This window comes from Danio aesculapii, chromosome 7, assembly GCF_903798145.1.
Source record: "Danio aesculapii chromosome 7, fDanAes4.1, whole genome shotgun sequence".
Classification (NCBI taxonomy): domain Eukaryota; kingdom Metazoa; phylum Chordata; class Actinopteri; order Cypriniformes; family Danionidae; genus Danio; species Danio aesculapii.
The window spans coordinates 47216594-47235581 of NC_079441.1; the positions used below are offsets into that span (position 1 = coordinate 47216594).

General features: G+C 38.3%; 1 protein-coding gene across 1 annotated transcript; it reads right to left on the bottom strand.

Moving 5' to 3' along the window:
* Positions 1 to 6848: 6848 nt before the first annotated feature.
* Positions 6849 to 16616, bottom strand: cpeb1b (cytoplasmic polyadenylation element binding protein 1b). The gene is made up of 10 exons (XM_056462914.1): positions 16444 to 16616; positions 15758 to 15966; positions 14378 to 14630; positions 13524 to 13637; positions 10908 to 10997; positions 10498 to 10634; positions 10061 to 10259; positions 9871 to 9965; positions 8167 to 8247; positions 6849 to 7050 (listed from the first exon to the last, which is right to left on the bottom strand). Exons 1-10 carry the CDS (start codon positions 16595 to 16597, stop codon positions 6940 to 6942), a joined length of 1443 nt encoding a protein of 480 aa, XP_056318889.1. The 5' UTR covers positions 16598 to 16616; the 3' UTR covers positions 6849 to 6939.
* Between the last annotated feature and the right edge of the window lie 2372 nt (positions 16617 to 18988).

Genomic DNA, 18988 nt, shown 5'->3' on the forward strand with positions numbered 1-18988 from the left:
GGCTAGAGTCCTTAATTTGGAATCCAATTTAGATTTTGAACAGTGTAGACAATATGTTTAACTAATTATTCATTCATTGCTAATCCTGACCCTTCAATCTTAATTTGTGCAAAAATGAATTTAAGTTTTGAGTGTTTTTCTGCCACAAGTCTTCGATTCAATCTGCAGTCAATGCAAAAGTGTAGTTAAAAGCTTTGATTTCAATAGAAAATTCAAGTAGTGAAAGCCAGTTTGTTAAAATGCCTGTTCAGCAGTTACAACAGAGTGAGTCTTATATGGGCTTTTATTAAACGAGTGATGATGCTGGATTCTAGCATTAGTGGGATTAGTCATAAATTCACCAATTCTGTAACTTTATAGTGACGTCAAAATAAAACTACAGCAGCTAAATCTGAAGCGATCAGCACAATAAGCACTTACAACACTTAATCAACCACCCCACATATAAACCTGGAGAATGCAAGGGCAATGGCACGACAGATCATAAATGTAATTTATGCTATGGAAACACGTATCAGTTATAATTTACAAGAAAACTTCATTTATCCACTTTTCTCAACTCTCTGCCCATGTTACTGGGTGAGTCTTTCATAACACATTAAGCCTATGTTTCTCAAGTTCAGGAGGCCGTTCTTCGTACATGGATTACTCAATTAGCTGGATTTGGTTATTGACGATTTGACACGATCCAGGATCGTTTCGTTCTTCAAAACTCATCTGAGAGTTGTTGTCATAGCAATAGTTCTGGTAGCTCAAACCTGCTCGGGAGCAGGCTCATTTTATTTAAACAGGATTAGATCGACTCAAGCAAAGGTAAAACTGAAAAATATGACATAAGGCTTATGCCTAAACTATTCAAAAACTGAATACTGTATATGCGACCTTAGCTTCGCGGTCTTGTTTGTATTAGAGAACTTCACAGGACGCTCTCTCTCATATGCGCGCAGAAAGAGAGAGAGAGAGAGACACACACACAGCAATATGCTCTCTCTCTCATTCACACACACACACACACACACACACACACACACACACACACACAAAAACACTCGAACGCCTGACCGCTCCCGCACTTTATTCGGAAATTGATTCCCGCACCGCAAGAAATCTGGCGGGCTCCCACGGTACAACAGCGGTAATGCAGACCTCTAGTTCGTACGTCTCCCTTCTCGTTCGGTCGAAACCGGAAATACTGCCAAACTGCAGGTCACTTGGTGCGCGACTCGCCACCTAACCTCACCTCACCTCTCCCTCTTTCTCCTCCACACTGTCCCGTGATGACAATCACGCATACGCATTTGTAGGCATTAAATAAATAATAATTATTATTTAATACTTGTCTCCTATTTAAGTGCATTGTTTTTTATAATGGTATAATGGTATTGAAACTGACACCGTTACTATTTATATATATATATATATATATGTTTTCTTAGCAAATAAAAGTATGGGTAAAAAAAAAGTAAAAAAAAATGAGGTGGTTCTCCACAAGAATCAAAGAGGACATTTATTAATAAGAATTTTTTTAGATGCAAATGCGTAAAAAAGCACCGATCCAGCTTTAGTACAATTTCTGAAAGATTATAGATATAAACAATATTTAACTGTTTTTTGTTTGTTTGTTTTTATAAATGAATAATAATTTATGCAGTCGCAGACGTTTTGACAGCTACTATGATGATTTGATGCTTTGCAAAATGCTTTTTTGATGCAAAATTTATTTAAATCTCTTATGTTGATTCAGAAACTAAAGTAGGCCTAGCCTATTATATTTAAGAAAATCTGATCTAAAATGTAAAACTAAATAAATTGCTAAATACTCTTGACACATGAGGAAAGTTGTGTATCATATTTAACAAACCGTTTACTGCTAATGTTACAGTATGTAATTTTGCTCACGTGGATAGCTGAATATTGACCAGATGATGTCATTACGCTGTTGTGGCGTCAGCCAATCGCTGTATTGCTGATCATGATTTTAGGGATCGATAGATCTCCGTCCTTCACAACACACGCAGCGATCTCAGATCAGTTCGTCCAGACATTTTAATCTGATTCACGAACTTGTTTGAAGAACCAAATTAGCCAGAGGTGATCAAAATTTAAAAGATCCAGGATCTGTCAATCAACTTAGATCATTAGGCGAGGTACAAAGAACGGACCCCAGAAGTGACGTGATAAATAAAAGTGTCTAAAAATTGTCATCCAATATGTGAGCTTAAATGAGCTGTACCAACTGTGAAAGCATTCAGATTAGCTCCAGAATAAGAGGTGAGTTTCAGATGGTGTCAGTGGGACGTGTATAGAGGGAGGAGAAACAGGAGGTTATGTAAACGCAGACACTCTTCCTCCTCCTCCACACACACACACACCTGTGATTTCTGAGTGATTCACATGGACTCAGCTGGCAGGTCCTCTTCCAGCTCTCACACACTTTCCACCTCACAATGTGTTCCAGATCCTGGTTGGTTTTGATTCACGGAGCTGTAAATAACCAAAGTTTGACTGGTTAGCATAAGCTCATTAGCCGCCCCTGTTGGCACACAGTGTAACTACATCTGGCAATTCAAAGTATTTTTTTACATTTTATAATGAACTTATTACAATAACAAAACTATCTAATTTATTACAATTACACTAGTTTTTGCCTTGATTTGCTCACCGATGTCTCCTGCATAGTTCTCTATCTTTCGAGTGACAGTATTTACATTTTTAAATAAAATAAGATTCACTCATCAACAGTTAATTTCAGATTGCTCTAAATAAAATAAATAAAAAGCAATAAATCAAGCAAAAAACGTTACGTCAAATTAGAAATGATGTTTCTCTGTGTTAAAGGCATTCTCCCCAACCCATCATTCTCACTCTCAGATGGGACGATCGGCCACATCAAAGGTTACAATGGGCCAACTTTGCCTCTGCAAGCCCTACTTCAGGCATCTCTGCCATAAACTGTAGAAATATGATCCACAAAATTATTTCTGGACGCTAAAAAGAGCTGGGAGTCAAGTCTTTACAAATAAAGATGTAACGTTTTTCACGTAGCAGTGATTTTGGACACACACACACAGACATGCTTGCATTGACACAATTAAAGACATAAAATGCTCAAAATCAAAAAGGGTTACTATAATTTAGTTTTTGTTGTTTATTAGTAATTTGCAAACATGTTTTCTGTGTGGCTGGATCAAAGCTGCATATATTGGACTTGAGCAAATAAAGAAAAGATTACTAGCTAACTAGCTAGCACTAGCTAACAGGTAGGCTACAATACAAGCAAAACACTCATATACAAAACACTTATGTCTGTTGGTTAAAAAAAAAAAGTCTATAGGCCTATTGAAGAATGTAAGGCTGGTTTATTTACTATACAATGTGAGTTGGTTCATTTTAATTCCCACACATCAGTGACAGAACGAAGACCCAGATAAAGGACAATAGAAGACACCATGAGAAAACAACAGGGAGGGTCACTGTGAGAAACTGGGCATGGTGCGGGACAGGTCACCGAGAGAGACCCTTAATGGTGGGCTCTGACACTGCTGACTGATACCGAAGTGTGTGATGCTTGTAACTGAGAACTAGGCAATGGAGGCATGGGACAATAACTGGTGTCAAGCTTTACTGTGGTTTGGAAATGGTTTTAAAACCGATAAAAAATGTCATACCATCCCTACAGTATTTGTACGTTTCTTGGTCTTTTTAGAACTATATCATTTAGTTTTTGGACAACAGCGTATCTGCAAATCAACAACTACTGGTTAGGCCACAATTCAGCAAACATCTGAAAAACATAAGCATGTTTTCAACTTGAATAGTAGCTTACTTTACATCCAAAGAGAAGACAGACTTCCAAAGATGTCTTTTTAAAGGGCACCTACGATGAAAATCAACTTCTGTAAGGTGTTTGGACAGGTTTGGGTAGGTATAGTGTGTCCACGGTCATATTGGAGTTTCACCAGCATGGACCACGCCACACTTTGAGCTATTGTAGAGATGGTGAACAGAAGAGGATAAATTGTAAACTGGTTGATAGGTTGATCGGGCTTCCTTCTTTTGAAGCTAATAAAGATAGCAGAAGGCCATGATTTACTGTTCAATAATACAGTTTCAAAAAAAAAAATAAAAAAAAGTTTACGTTTCTTAAAATAAGTGTTCTATGGAGACAAAAAACAATTAACCGAGACATTTAGAAAAAAAAATAAATAAAAACATTTTAAATTACTCACAATGCCATGAAACTATTGTCCTATACTGTCTTATTGCAGCCCATGCCTACCGTGAACAATTGGATTCTTGTTCACATCAGATTGGAATTTCTTTTTGATTTGTGCAGATGCTTTGTACAACTATCTTTAGGCTGGACAATTAACAGTAAAGGCTAAGGTTTATTGGTCAACTGTCAAACTCTTCACAATTTAATACATTTTTCACCGTGTAAGCCATCACACTCAAAACACACCATTCCATTATGAAAAATGGTATACATGCATACCTCATAAATGAAACTGGCATTGTTTGTAATGTCTGCTAAAGTGGCAAATGACCTTTAATTGCAATACATTTTAATTTAACAATTTAATGGCAGCATAAATATTTAGATTGCCCAAAGCACAGAGGGCTTCCTCAATCCTGAACTGCAGCAATGTTTATGGAAGAGCTCTAGAAGATGGTTAATCTTTAGCCTGACCAACAGGATGTACACCAAGACTTTTTTAACATGTTATTTTATAGCAGCAATAAATATGAAATGTACGAAACCGTAATTTGACAAGATTTAACTTTGCGTCCAACTCCTACAAAGAAACACGTGCTATATGAATACAGCTGTTTATATACACTCATGTAGCAGTCAATCTTTTGAAAAAAATAAAAATAAATGAAAAACAAAGTGGCTCAGTGACTATTTTGGCCAAACTACTGACAATCAGATTAAGGCATGAAATGAAATGTTTTGGGAGAGTAACCACATTTTGCAGACATGCAATTAAGTTCTAAATTCCAGCAGAATTTGGACATTTGTTCTTGGCATTTAGAGAATTATAAGATGATTTGAGAAACCAAAATAAATGTATACGACAGTTTTATAAATAAAAAAATTTAATAAATATAAAGAAAAAAGATTGTTGGATGTAATGCAGAGTAAGTCAACACTATGTAAAAGTTGCCTCATTTATAAGTTGATGCATGCAGCACTTCCACCTACTGGAAAAGAATTGCATGGCAAAACACTAGTTTCCAACATGGCTATTAGTGGAGGACACACACCACTCTAGCTCATCCTTATCAGACAAAAGCATTTCCTAAAGAAATGTTCATAATCTTTAGGCTCTCAATCAACCTTGATGTTATCCAGGTACCTAAATATTGGTGCGACATGCTTTATGAACCTCAATTTCAGTAGCTATGAGATATTAAGTAATAAAACGTGATACTGTTGTTTAAACAGCCCACAGAATATTTACTTCTACCTGAAACTTACAAATCCCAAATAGTCAAGAGCAAGTGCTTGGTTTCTTTAAATTTGTCATGGAGCTGCACATGAGGTTTAAGCTACACTGAACTTCAACTCTGAAAACTGGAGTTTCAGTTTACTAGAACTTCCATGTTAAAGCTGCTTTGGCACAATCTACATTGTAAAAGCACTATAGAAATAAACATTGTATTTAAATTTCAGATTTCTTAAGTGCCATTTAAACTTAAAATGCATAAAGGAAGGGTCACAACACAAGTAATGCTTAAACACCTTTATTGTGCCCAGTCAAAAAATTCAAACTTCACCTTTGTAAGCAAACTTGGCAGACAACAATGAGGTAGAATGACAGAGGAGCTTGGGAAATAGCTCTGCATGGAATGCATATGATGAGATGAGACAGTTTTAGTTCTGAAAGACAGGATATCCGTTCAGACATTCAGCAGGAGATGATTAAAGTGACATTTGCATTAAGTCTGCTAAGGCTCTTGGTACATTCAAGGGAAGTCTACGGTTTTAAATTCAACAAGCAGCCATTTGGGCTCGCACCCACAACACCTGCTGATGTACAGTATAAGTGATTAAAAACCTACCCCTTTACAAAGTGCAAATTAAAAAGTGCAATAAAACTACGTGCAGTCGATGGCCATTCTCATTTCTGGATTAATACAAGTTGGTTTGAAATCTGATCTAGAGCAGTAAAAGCAATGCCTAGTGGAGGCACGCACTGAAAAATGATCTGGATTGGCGATTAGATCTGCAGGATTAAGAGCAAACCTCTTGTTCTACCAAACAGAACACTGATAAGGCAAAAAAAAGGCTCCAAAAACATGGAGGGGAATAAAGGCAAAAAAAGAAAAAGAAATTAAAAATCCGCCAGGTAGATTGCTATTCAACCTCGTCCATGCCATACCTTAAAACTGTTTCATGTAAAAATTTATGAAAACTAAAACAGTGAAGTGTCATGATGAAAATCTGGCTTCTGTAGTTGCTGCTCAAAGTAATAATAAACCACACGGCAAAAATAGCGCCAGAAGGAGAAAAAAAACAAAAAAAAAAAAAGCAGCTAGGGTGGAAAGGGGAAAACCAATTAAAGGCACTATATGGCTTCCGTCTGTTAAACAATGAGACTTTAGAATGATCTTTACCAAAAATGGCAACCTATATATAAAAAAAAAAAGAAAAGAAAAAAAACCCACCTTCAACCATGGCCTTAATCTCAACTTGGTTCAAAACTCTGGGTCTTCCCATCCACGGGTCCCAGCTAACCCATCTCACTGTGTACAGTGCCAAAGTGAACAAGCCAAACTAAAAAGAAAGTGCAACAGTGAACTTTCTACAGTGTTTCCCCAGGCCCCATCTCCTGGCAGGGCCTTCTGAAGGAGGGCCGACTCTGGACGAGTCTCCCAAGGGGAGCAGGTGCAAATGGACATCCAGGCTCAGGCATCGTGCTGCCATGCGTGGCTTCAGTTGGCATCCCGCTTCTTCTGGTTTCGCATCAGAGGGCGGTGGTTGCTGAGGATGTCCATGGAGTGCTGCCTATGCCAGCAGGAGCGACAGTAGTACTTGAAGCAGGTCTGGAGGAAAGACATCATAGAGTCCACTAGAGCAGTGGTTCTCAAACTTTTAAACCCGCGACCCCCATTGTAAGATCGTCAAGAACTCGCGACCCCCCACTACCAAAGCATATACAAACAATAAAAATAGCTTTTTTTTAAGCTGTTCACAATATTTTAACTATATTTACTATAGATTACAGGGCTCAAAATTAACATTTTTGCTTGGTAACACTGGTGCTTCTAACTTTAAAAATGTAGACGCACCAGCCAAAATTTAGTGGCTCCCACCAATTATCGCACTGTTTACTACAAGTTTTATCAACCCAGATTTATTGCCATTTGAAAATCAACACTAATCAAAATAACAAGGCAAAAACTAAATATGCATGCGTGAGGAAAATATGTCTTAATGAAATCCCTGTTATCCACAAGACGAAAGATCATTTTTATAACCATTAATTGAGTGACCAAAAGATACACGGACGGATATCCCAAACGATATCCCCACAGTGACTTTACAGTGAATGCTAGTCATTTTCATAAGCAGACTTGAAGCCGAATGGAGGTCTTTTTTATTTCCACTCTCAATAAGTATAGCTGGTGTTGGATTAACATTCAGCACATGATCAAGTAATCAGAGTGTGCCAATATTTGTAGCTTTAGGTGTTTTCTAAGAACAAAATCTGTCAGTGTTGTTTTTCATTTCTCTCGTTCTTCAGCGCTTTACAATTTTCGCGGTTTGGTTGTAGCTCCTGTCATCTGAAGACAGGAGGCGTTTTGACTGAGTGATTGACAGCTGATTTTAACCAATCATTCGTGTTCAGTTCTTAGAGCAGTGGGCCAATAAGAAGAGCGCGAAGGCGGGGCAAGCGTTGAAGGCACTAGAGCATTTTACTATAATCGTAGAACATGGGTCTCAAACTTGATTCATGGAGGGCCACAGCTCTGCACAGTTCTGCTCCATCCCTAATCAAAACGGTTGAATCCAACAAAATCAAGGGGTTCAAGACTACTAGGAGACCATTAAGCAGGTGTGAGTTGGAGCTAAACTTTGCAGAGCTGCGGCCCTCCAGGAACAGTGCAAGACCTTTGATGTAGAAGGATTAAAAGGCAGACAGAAAACCCTAAACTAACCTTGTCTCTGCAAAAGAATGGCCCAGGTTCACGGCTACATGATTGACAGATGGCATCCTCCAAGTACGGATCAATTTGAACCTTAAAAGGGAAAATTCAATAAGTTATGCAGAGCAATCAACTCAAAAAATAAAAATAAACACGCACCAGTAGATGTGATTAACATAAATTAACTTGTCACCGTAAAAGTCATTAAGTGAATAAAACCATAAAGCCAGGCTTTATGGCTTTATTAGTAGTAGCATGCCATATTTCACATCACTGAATATCCCATGGCAGATGCAATTAAGCAACACCACAGTCTTTAAGATGTACTTTCAATAAACTGCACTAAAGTTTATCCTGATTAAACAATAAAAATAAATAAATAGCCATTCCATTTGCCAATTCTATTAGATTTACTCTATTTGATTAACGTACTGGTGCAAGAACAGCATTCGCTATTCTCCGATTCTTTCTGCAAGAACTTCAGCAACACTGTGCCATTTCTGCAAATGAATGTAGGCCAGTGTTCCATCTAGGATATTCAATACTGAGAGAATGTGGAACAGCAGACTTTAAACAGTAAGCATGCGCTCAAAACCTTGTCATTTAGCACCAGCTAATATAAACATACCTTATAGGCCAGTCATTTTAGTTTGTTCATTTTCTGGCCCACTTAGTAGCATTCGTTAACTGATGGAATTCTCACCCAAGCCACCCCCATTCAAAAGGTGCTGTATTTAAGTTTGACTAGTCGAAAGCATTCATAAATTTAAATTAAAAAAAAAAAAAAAATACATTTGTTTGCAGATTTAAGAAACATGCCAAGTGAACATTGTTGATCTGAAAAACAATGCTAAAGTGCGAAATTCTGCTTTGAAAATGCTGTGCCAGAAATGTCAGTGTTTTTTGGTCATTTTAACCAGCCCAATGCCACTTAAGCACCTGGGTTGCCTTGGTGGAAAACAGCTCATTTCATTCAGAATGGCTCTCAAAAGCATGCATCCCTGACTGAAAGTGACCTCTGGTGGACAGTAGCAGCCCCAAAATGAAATGCAGATTTAGAGTTCCACATGAGGCTAATTAGCAATTAGAAAGTACACGCAAACATTGGATGTGCAGGTTACATTGTAGCTGTGTGTCCGTTTGCACCAGACAACACGCCAGCAATTTAAATACAGACATTCAGCACGATATGGTAAGGTTTATAATTATACATATGAACCCTTTTTAACATGAAATGATGCTGAATCACTCGTTTAGTTCTAAAGTTCAATTTCAAACAGTCCATTTTATTTTCAAGATCTGAAGAGAACTATCTGCTGCTTTTAGTATGGCATTGAATGTCATGTAAACTCACATTATTAGTATTTAACACCGAATAAAAGCACATGAGGTGTGCCTGAGGTGATCATTGTCAGCTTTGTTCACAAGTGAGCAACAAAAGCCATATCTGACATCTATTTGAGTTGGTTGGGACAAACTCCTTTTAGTATGGAAAATTTTCCTAAATTAAAAGCAACGCCACCTAATAGAACGGTCACTCGCTCCCGTCCTCAATCTGGCAACCTGCGCTTGCATTGGTTTTGATCCAGGAGTGCAATACCTAGTTCAATCACTGGGTGTCAAACTTAATGCACCTTCAATTTCAGACCTTGCTATATAGTGAACAGAGGGTGCCATGTCAGTACTCAATACAAGGAAAATCTGAAACTACTCTACCTTCTTTGTAAATTTGGGCGTCTTTATCTCTACAAATGCAGCACTCACAGCTTTCAGATAACTGCGCTGGTTGTTAAAGGTTACGCGTCCAGATCCTAGATGGAGGGGGGAAAAAATAAAAAAAACCGCCAGTGTCATTGCAGTTATCTAGGCAGTGGAAAAAAAATAAAAATATGCAAGGACATCTCACCAATTGGGTACTTGTGCTTGTCTGTGTCAATGCCTGCATACACCACTCCACCAAACAGGTCATTCATGATGCTGGCCAGAGCCTCAGCGTTGAGCATGCCATGCAGAGCTCCTACAAACACAGTGTTTCTGGGGTCCAGCCTCTGAGAGGGGCAACTCACATAGTTACTGTCTGAAATCACCCAGGGAATCACCTGTGCCTGTGGATCCAAGAAACAGATTTCATAAACATACACTATTTTACCACCTTCAAGTTCTATATGCAGATTATAGACAATTTTAGAAATATTGTATTCTGGAGACCCATACAGCGTATAGTCCATTACATGAAAATTAATCTCAAACAAGGCTAGTCAACCAATTTATAAAAAAAAAAATAAATAAAATTAAAATAAATAAATGCCAATCTGCACATGTTAGAAAGTGCAAGAAGCATACATCTTTGCAGCGCATCCTTCTGCTGGACATTTTAAAGTAATATTCGCTGTAGCCCTCAGGATGAAGCAGATCCTCAGTGCAGTCCTGCAGCAGAGCTCGCACAGATTTATCAGATTCAAACACCAAGTACACATAACCTGGAGGAGAAGAAAAAATAAAGAATAAAAAATAGTTACATGTATGCTTTGACAGGCCAGAAGTTTTTGGTTTCACATTGCAAATAAAATCAAATACTCTGAAAAAGGTTCAATCCTTAAACTCCCAGAAAAACAAAAATATTACTCATCACCTCGTGCATAAAGAGGCGTTCGTAGACACCAGGAAGCCCAGTGCCATAAACCACACCATCCCGACACAGTGCTAAAATAAAAAGTTTCCTACCCTTTCAGCATTACCTTTGGGCATATTACCTTTCGGAGGGCAGCGAGGGTGCTTGCCATCCTTACCCGGCCACTCCACACTCAGAGGGCCATAGCATTTAAAAGTGTTTATCAAACCAGCTGGGGATAGAAAAGCAAAGAGTCGTTAGCTTTTTTTTTAAACAAAGGTTTCACCAATTAAAATTAGTCCCAAAAGCATCAAGTTGTAATAGTCATTCGTCCAAGCGTCACCAAAAGGCTGATATTTAAAAAAAATAAAAATAAAATAAATAAAAATAAAAAACCCTGCTTCAGAGGTCATTCAGATAACAATTTAGTGCTCAAGAAATGTTCAGTGTTGACAACAGCTGTATTGCTTAATATCTCTAGGATTTGTTCATTGTATGCAAAGTACCCAGTTAGTGAGATTTGACCAAGGATAATTTGTTCAAAACTCATCCCGAAGTAGTCATAACAGGTCTGCAAGCTGAAAATGGTTCTGGAGCAGACTTCAGACGTGATTAGATGGTCTAGTTTCAAGAGAAGGCGATACTAAAGCATGTATCAACTGACGACACGGTCTTTGAGTACTTCAGGAAAACTTTAGAGTTACAAAATAAAAATTTACACCCCAGCTTTAGTACAATTTGAAAATTGACAGCCAATATTCTTATTGAGAGAGAATTATTATTAAGTTGCACAAATTATATATAATTTAAACCTTAACATGCTAGTCTTTAGTATTGTCAAATTAAATGGTTTAAATTAACAGCGCTCATCGTTTGAACAAGGTTTAAAACATGCCAAATTAAGTCAATACGCGGACTTCAAATAGAATAAATAAAATAAAAACAATAAATAAAAAGGCTGTATGATTAAGCGAAATTCAAAAGCTGTAAGTGCATCTAATTTTTTCCATACTTGAGCCTTATTGGAAGCTGTGCCAGAGATGCCCCTAGATGGAATATTTTCATTCAAATTTGAGTTTACAGAAGATGCAAAGTTTAAAATTTACAGGATAAGAGATCCTGCTTATTTGACACTTAATATGAAAAACCATTGAAAATAATTTGTTTCCAATAAGAGTTGTTCTTTTTATAAGAAATCAGTGACTGCTCTTTAGGCAATGAGTGTTTTAATTTCAGTTGTTCAACAAATCATAGATAGTAGATTGTGTTTCCTTCAATTATCTTAAGTATGGTACCAGTCATTCAGAAAGCTCACTTGTAATATGGAAGCCTATTTACATTACAAAACCTGTCACTAGACTATAAATGGCAATAAATAAAATAAAATTTAAAAAGCAGTTAAAATGCTCAATTCATCGAGATTCAGATTAGGCGAAAATCACCCAGGCCTAGAATATTTAAAGCAAATTAACTCACATGGCTGATTAAAATCTGATGTTGCATGGTCTTGAGTCAAACCAAATTACTGCATTGATCAAGATTGAGGATGGACATGTGCTTCACAAGCACATGCAGTGATTTCAGATCAATTCATTCAGATTTGCAAACTGGTTTAAGAAAATATCCAATTAAGTCTAATCACTTTGTGCTGATAAAGAACCACTAATACAATCGGAACGCTTAGAAGTGCCCCACGATACCAGTCTTGCGCATGTTCATTTCCACATTGAATATTGCCATAAGTCTATGAAATATGCCCAAGGACACAGAAGCATTTAAAATCTAAACTTAAACCAATGCTGTGTGAAGCTGAAAATCCAAATCAGGGGACTGAAGACAAGCATGTACAGTTAACTATAAAGATGACAAATTGTAGTAAACGTCACAAGTCCTGACCATATGCCTTAAATCTTAATTGTTAGGTTTAGGGAGTTCATTTGAAATGATTTCTGCTAGAACGCTTATTGAAACATGACAGCTATTGAAAACAGCCATTTAAAAAAAAAAAAAAAAAAAAAAAAAAAAATGACAACTAGACTTGAAATGTTAAGTGTTTTTTTTTTCTGCACAAGTTGCAGCTTTCAGACATTACTCCACACTTTTCTCTGATCTACACAAACCACACAATGCGAGATTGATCTTCAGTAATGCGCTTCACAGGTAGTGCAGAAATAATTTATTTCTCATTTTGCACTCGAGTCACAAGACCCATTTGAAAGAATGTTGATAAGAGGCAAGTTAGTTTAGCTGGTGACTCAATAACAAAATGTGTTAATACAAGGTTTATGCAGGTTCAAGTAAAAATTTAAGACTATTACAAACTAAAGTTTGGACTTATACAGGGTAAATGCTAAGAATTCTCATATCCCAGTTGGAAAAGATTCACTTGCCCAGTCAAAAAAAAAAAAAACCCACACACAAACAGTAAATAAATGAAGGCTTAAACAAATGTTACTGTGCAGAAAGTAATTAAAATATGGAAAATTGAGTTAAAAATGCAATTTTTTTTTCCCATAAGGTCAGATGGATTGTATGCATGTTAATAGTCGGCTTGGGCAGCTAAACAAAGCAATTTTTTTTTTTTTTTTTTTAAAAAGACCTGCAACACAAATTTCAATTGATTTAAAAATGTAGCTTTTGATATTTAAGACCCTGCGAATACCCTGTAATGTGTAAACATGACCCTATTGTATAATGGTCAGTTTACAGTAAAAGTCCCTCTAAAAGTTGCTCCTAATAAAAACAATGTTTCTTTTACCTTCAGTGATGTCCCAGGGAACTCCTCCTAAAAATACCTTGCAAGAGTAAACAGGATTTTGGTAGTGTCTGGGGGGCAGCTGTCCACTCCAGGTAAAGGTAGCTTCATTGATTGCTGCAAAATAAAGACCATTAAGAGAAGGGAGGAAAAAAAAAAAACCCGCATCACATATTGATAGAAAAAGCAGAAGGGCCTGTACCACGAATCTGGTTTAGCCAATTAACCAGGATTTAGTTTGCGCCAACTGAGAAAGGGTTTCATTGCTAGAACACCACTGCTCCAAGATGGCTTTAATGCATATGATTTCGATATATGAATGCAACCCAAAACCCCAGCGTCTCTTGCTTCAGAGTAAAGGGCGCTGCTTTGAAAAATACCTTTAGAGAAGATTTAATACATTTCTTTATACAGGCAAATAAATTTATCACCAAATGTATTTGAATCAAACTAAGATTATAAGTAAGTTTGACTCGGCAGATAAAGTCTGGCTTTATCTGGTTACATATGGGCTTTGATCAAGCCAACTCCTAAGTCAAGTGGTTTGTCAGGTTATGAACAGCCAATCACATCACTCTTTTGAACAATCTGCCTGAACTGATTCAAAGTTGTTGACCAGCATCATAGTACAAAAAGCATGGACTGCTTTGGGTGTCAACTCAACTAATCCTAAGTTATACAACGTTGTTACATTCAGCAGATGCTTTTATCCAAAGTGACTTATGAATTATGGTACAAGCCCCAACAAATGTGTTCAAGGGTAGTGCTGAGAGAGGTTCAGAGGTTTTGGTGGGAGGGTAAAAGCAGTGAGGGACAATCTAAAAGAGCATGCAAAAGTAACACACAACAGGCCATACAGGCTGCCTGTCTGTGAAGCCAGGCCTCTCGTTCAATGCTGAAGGGGCTCTCGGGAGTCTTCATCAGGTCCCAGCTAGGCCAGATGGAGGCACCAGGCCAGCGATGGGACAAACTACCACTTGGAGATGCACTGGGAGGTGGGGTGAGAGGGGAGCTGCTGTGGTCCATACGAGAGTCCAGAGCCAACTTGAGAGGGTCCCTCTGCATACTGGACATAAGGAAGGGCACAGACGGAGAGATCCTCAAAGATGACTGGGGGGGGACAAAAAAAAAAAAAAAAAAAAAAAAACAAACAAAAAAAAAAACCACACAATTAGGATCTACATCTTTAAAACTGACCCCAAAAAGGCAGTTTCAGTTTGATTACTACACCGCGTACACCATTACTACACCAGTTTGACTACTACACCACTTTGGTGCACCGCGATGCAGACACGGACAATTTGGTATAGGTCAAGTCATAATCAGAACCGGTTACGTACTGGCTTCATTTATTTTATATGCGCCATGTTGCCGTAGTATACTATGGCGAGGGAGGAGAGCGAGTGCATCTACAACAGTCCAACTACTTAAAACGCAGAAACTCTGCACTATTTCACTGCGCATGTTTGTTGGACAGTCTTTCACTGACATTGAAGTTACAGCAGAAGCCCCCCCCCACTTCACTGTGATGGAGAAAATGAAAGTAAACTCCATTTCTTTTTCACTGTGGCCCATTTCCCATTTGACCTGCTGGCAGGAACTTTTGCTCTCCTCTCTGCTATTACACAGCTGTGATCGCCTTTGACATTTATATAACTTATCGGTCAACAGTGCCAGAGCCAAAAAAAAAAAAAAAATGCACCCCTTTCCATTGAGCACATGACCAATCATAGGGTGTAAGAACTCGCTAGACAAGGCTCCAAAAGAGCAGGATTTTACATGTTTTGCTATAAAGCCATTGTTATGTGCATGTACTTGCACAAAAGGTACAGCTAACATATCTGACGGTTTGTATTAAAAAAAAGATTGTTGCATTACAAATAGTATTTACACAAGAATTGCGGTGCAGAAAATATAAAACAGTGTATGGAAAGCATTGGCGATGCACCGTGATAGAGAATTGAACTGAATCGATGGCATAACCATAACCAAACTGTGAGACCAGTGTAGGTTCACATCTCTATAAATAAACCCATTTGGTTTCAGGGAATGTAAAAATCTGTTCTTCTATTCTTCAAAACGAGGCTTACTTCAGACAGAATAACTGATTTAGCTATATATCCCCCTATTTACAGTTAAAAAGACGCTTCATGTACAGTTCTTAAAATATTAGTTTGTAAGAGGAATTCAACCCCAAATATGACCAAACCAAAACATCCAGATCACAAAACACTTACCAGCAGGTCTGACAGGTGATCAGAACCAGAGCTGAAGCCACTAGTCTCAGAGTCCACAGGGCTAATGGAGTGAGAGTCCAGGAAAGATTGGGAGTTTAAGCGAGCCATGCCGGGGAATTTTTCTAGGAAGTCTGTGGCACCCATGGAGGAATCAGAGTAGCTCGAAAGCTTGTTTGTAAGCTGACTGGGAGTCCCCAAAATCCCTTGCACTGAATGAAATCAGAAGAGAAATCAAGTTGATAATTGTGACTTCAAAAAGAAACCATAATACAAAAAATTCACACTTTACCTCTAAAATTAAGCTATTACTCAAATTAAAACAAGTGAGGGAGGAAAATAAAATTGCAGCACTATTCATGGGGGTTACGAATGCATGAGGCAGGCCGAGAATCTGGGACTATAGTCAACAAAAGGCTCCGACTCACTATAGGCCTAGAGAGAATGGCAGTCAGGACACAGATACAAATAAAAACAATGTCATTTCTATTCATGAACAATGCTGTACAGCTAGCAAACAGACTGAGCCAATTCTGTTTGAAAGGCTAGAACATGTCAAGCAATATTCAGTGTCCAATTAAAAATTACATGAACCATTAAAGCTGAAAGACATGTACAAAATAAACATTGAACTCAAACATTCGGGTGTAATCAAATCTGCTCTTTAAAAAGTTCTCCATTTCACTCACATGAGGCTGTGTTGGTCTTCACAGAGGGATCGGTGTCATGGCTGCTCCACGGTCTCTCCCAGTCAGACAGGCTGAGGGACTGTAGGCCCAGACCCCAGTTATTGACATCAGGCAGACCCCTGGGCGAGTCCTGGCCACCACTGGGAAAAAGCATCCTGCTTCGGACAGCAGACAGGTCTGAGTCTGGACGATCTGTAAACAGAGTATAGAAATAATACACACTGTTTGGCGACTCGGCATCAGCTGTGGAAATAAGGCATGCACATTCGAGAAAGCATTGGCTCCCTAGGCTCTGATAAATCAGCGGATCGCCTCCCTCCGCCTGGCTAAACGGCACAGGAGCAGCTGTCTCTGCAGAGACGACCCACCCTGCATGTGACCCAGGCGCTGCTGCCCTCACAGCCCCTTGCTAATGACATCAGTCCCTGGCCTCCTCTGATGCCACACCACAGAGCATTCCTGACAAATACTCCCGCAAAGAGCCACCACCCCCTCCCACCTCTGGCTCCTGTTCGAGATGGCAGAGAGAGAGAGAGGGAGACCGAGAGAGAAAAAGAGCAAGATCTCCCACCGCTAGCTGCAGGCTAAGAAATAAAACTCCAGTGGATCGCAGGACTGTTGCTACTGGCTAAGTAGCTGAAGAATGAGGAATCTGGGCTGCTCGTGCAGAACTGGACAGCACCCAACTGCTTGCTCCAGCCCTGATTCAGCATCCTCAGTCTCGCCTGCATGACATTGCATGACCAGCGCTGTAATGAATCCCTGTGCACATAAGGCTCGAATGAAAGGCCGAGGGTGCAAACAGCACTGCAGCAGATGCACAAATGTGGGTAGTGGATAAAACAGGACAGTTACAAAACTAAATTAAACACTCGTTTCATTATTTGAAGGTTAAAAAGGCACACACTTTCTGATTTACCATTAAAAGGGTCTCGCTTGCACTTGGCAGTGGGAGTTGTGCACACCCCACTCAGATCCAGTGAGTTGCCCAGCATGGTGTTCATTCTGCAGAAGGCATCTGCGTTGCTGCATGTGGACAGGGCTGGAATGTCAGCATCCAGGCAGTTAAGTAGTCTGGGATTTTCTCTCTGTCAGGACAAAGCAGATATAAACATTACTGGAATAGTAGAACACCGTGTAGGCCTCATTCCTCATCAGCCCATTTATTTTAACTTCTAGAAGCTCATAAAACTCAGTATATAAGATGTTAGGTTTAAAAAAAAATTTGTTCAGCTGTAGCTCAAAAAAAAAAAAAAAAAAAATGTGCAATACGTCAGTTATCACTCATACAAGCTGTGAAATCAAGCAGACAGTGCTTAGACTGAACAACGTCAGTCAATAGTAACCATAATAAAAAGGAAACTCTAGTTAAGTTAACGTACTGAAAGTTCCAGTAACGTTACCACAGGGTATAGTTGCGGTTAACGTTGCTGTAAACTCAATGAAAAAAAAAAAGACGTTTTACATTTTACGTTACCAAGGCCTAAACTTTATTAAGACAATAAACGAGGTGCAAACAAATTAAAAAACACGGTTAAATTACTTGGTCTTTAACAAGACTCGATAAAAGGACGACGAATGATGCGAAACTGAATTGGCAGACTTTCTCTGTCTTAACTAACGTTACTCACCAGAGAAAACGCCATGGCAGGTCAAACAACCAAAATTACCGAAAATAACACCCAACTCAACTCTCCTAAAGTCTACTTAAACCTTTCGAAGAAAATTTTGCCCTAACTTACAACACCTGTACTCGCGTCAAGCGCCTCATTCTTGGATCCAGCTCCTCACCGAATTACCCAATCACATATAATAGGTGGTTCTTTATTCATGAGGGGGCGGGCACTTTGACGCGGACGTCATTTTCCACGTGCAATAACAGTTATTGTTTAGAAACACGTGTAGGCTACATATCTAATGTCCTGAACTATTTTTGTAATAATTGATTGCATTATTGCCTGAGTATGATTTTCTGAGTATAATTACTCTAATTCAGTAAATAACGCAACTGGACGTTACGTTGCAGCCCTTACGTGGAGGGCCCTCTGGGAGATGGATGCATATACTTAAAATCAAAATTCATCATGTTACACACACACACGCACACACACACACACACACACATATATATATATATATATATATATATATATATATATATATATATATATAGACCTTTTATGTGAAGCTGCTTTGACACAATCTACATTGTATAAGCGCTATACAAATAAAGGTGACATGAATTGAATATATATATATATATATATATATATATATATATATATATATATATATATATATATATATATTATATATATATAAATTTTATTTTTTTCTAAAATAAGTTTTTTCCTGGGCCTTTTGTTTGGTTATTTCTCTTTATGGGCAATGACAAGAACCTATTCTTTGTCATAAATATTAAATGACAAAACCTACACACGAGCCTGCGAAAAAATGTGTTTTGCATCTGAAATCTTCATCATAAAACACACATACATATATATACACACATACACACACACACACAATGCGAATGCAATGCAAT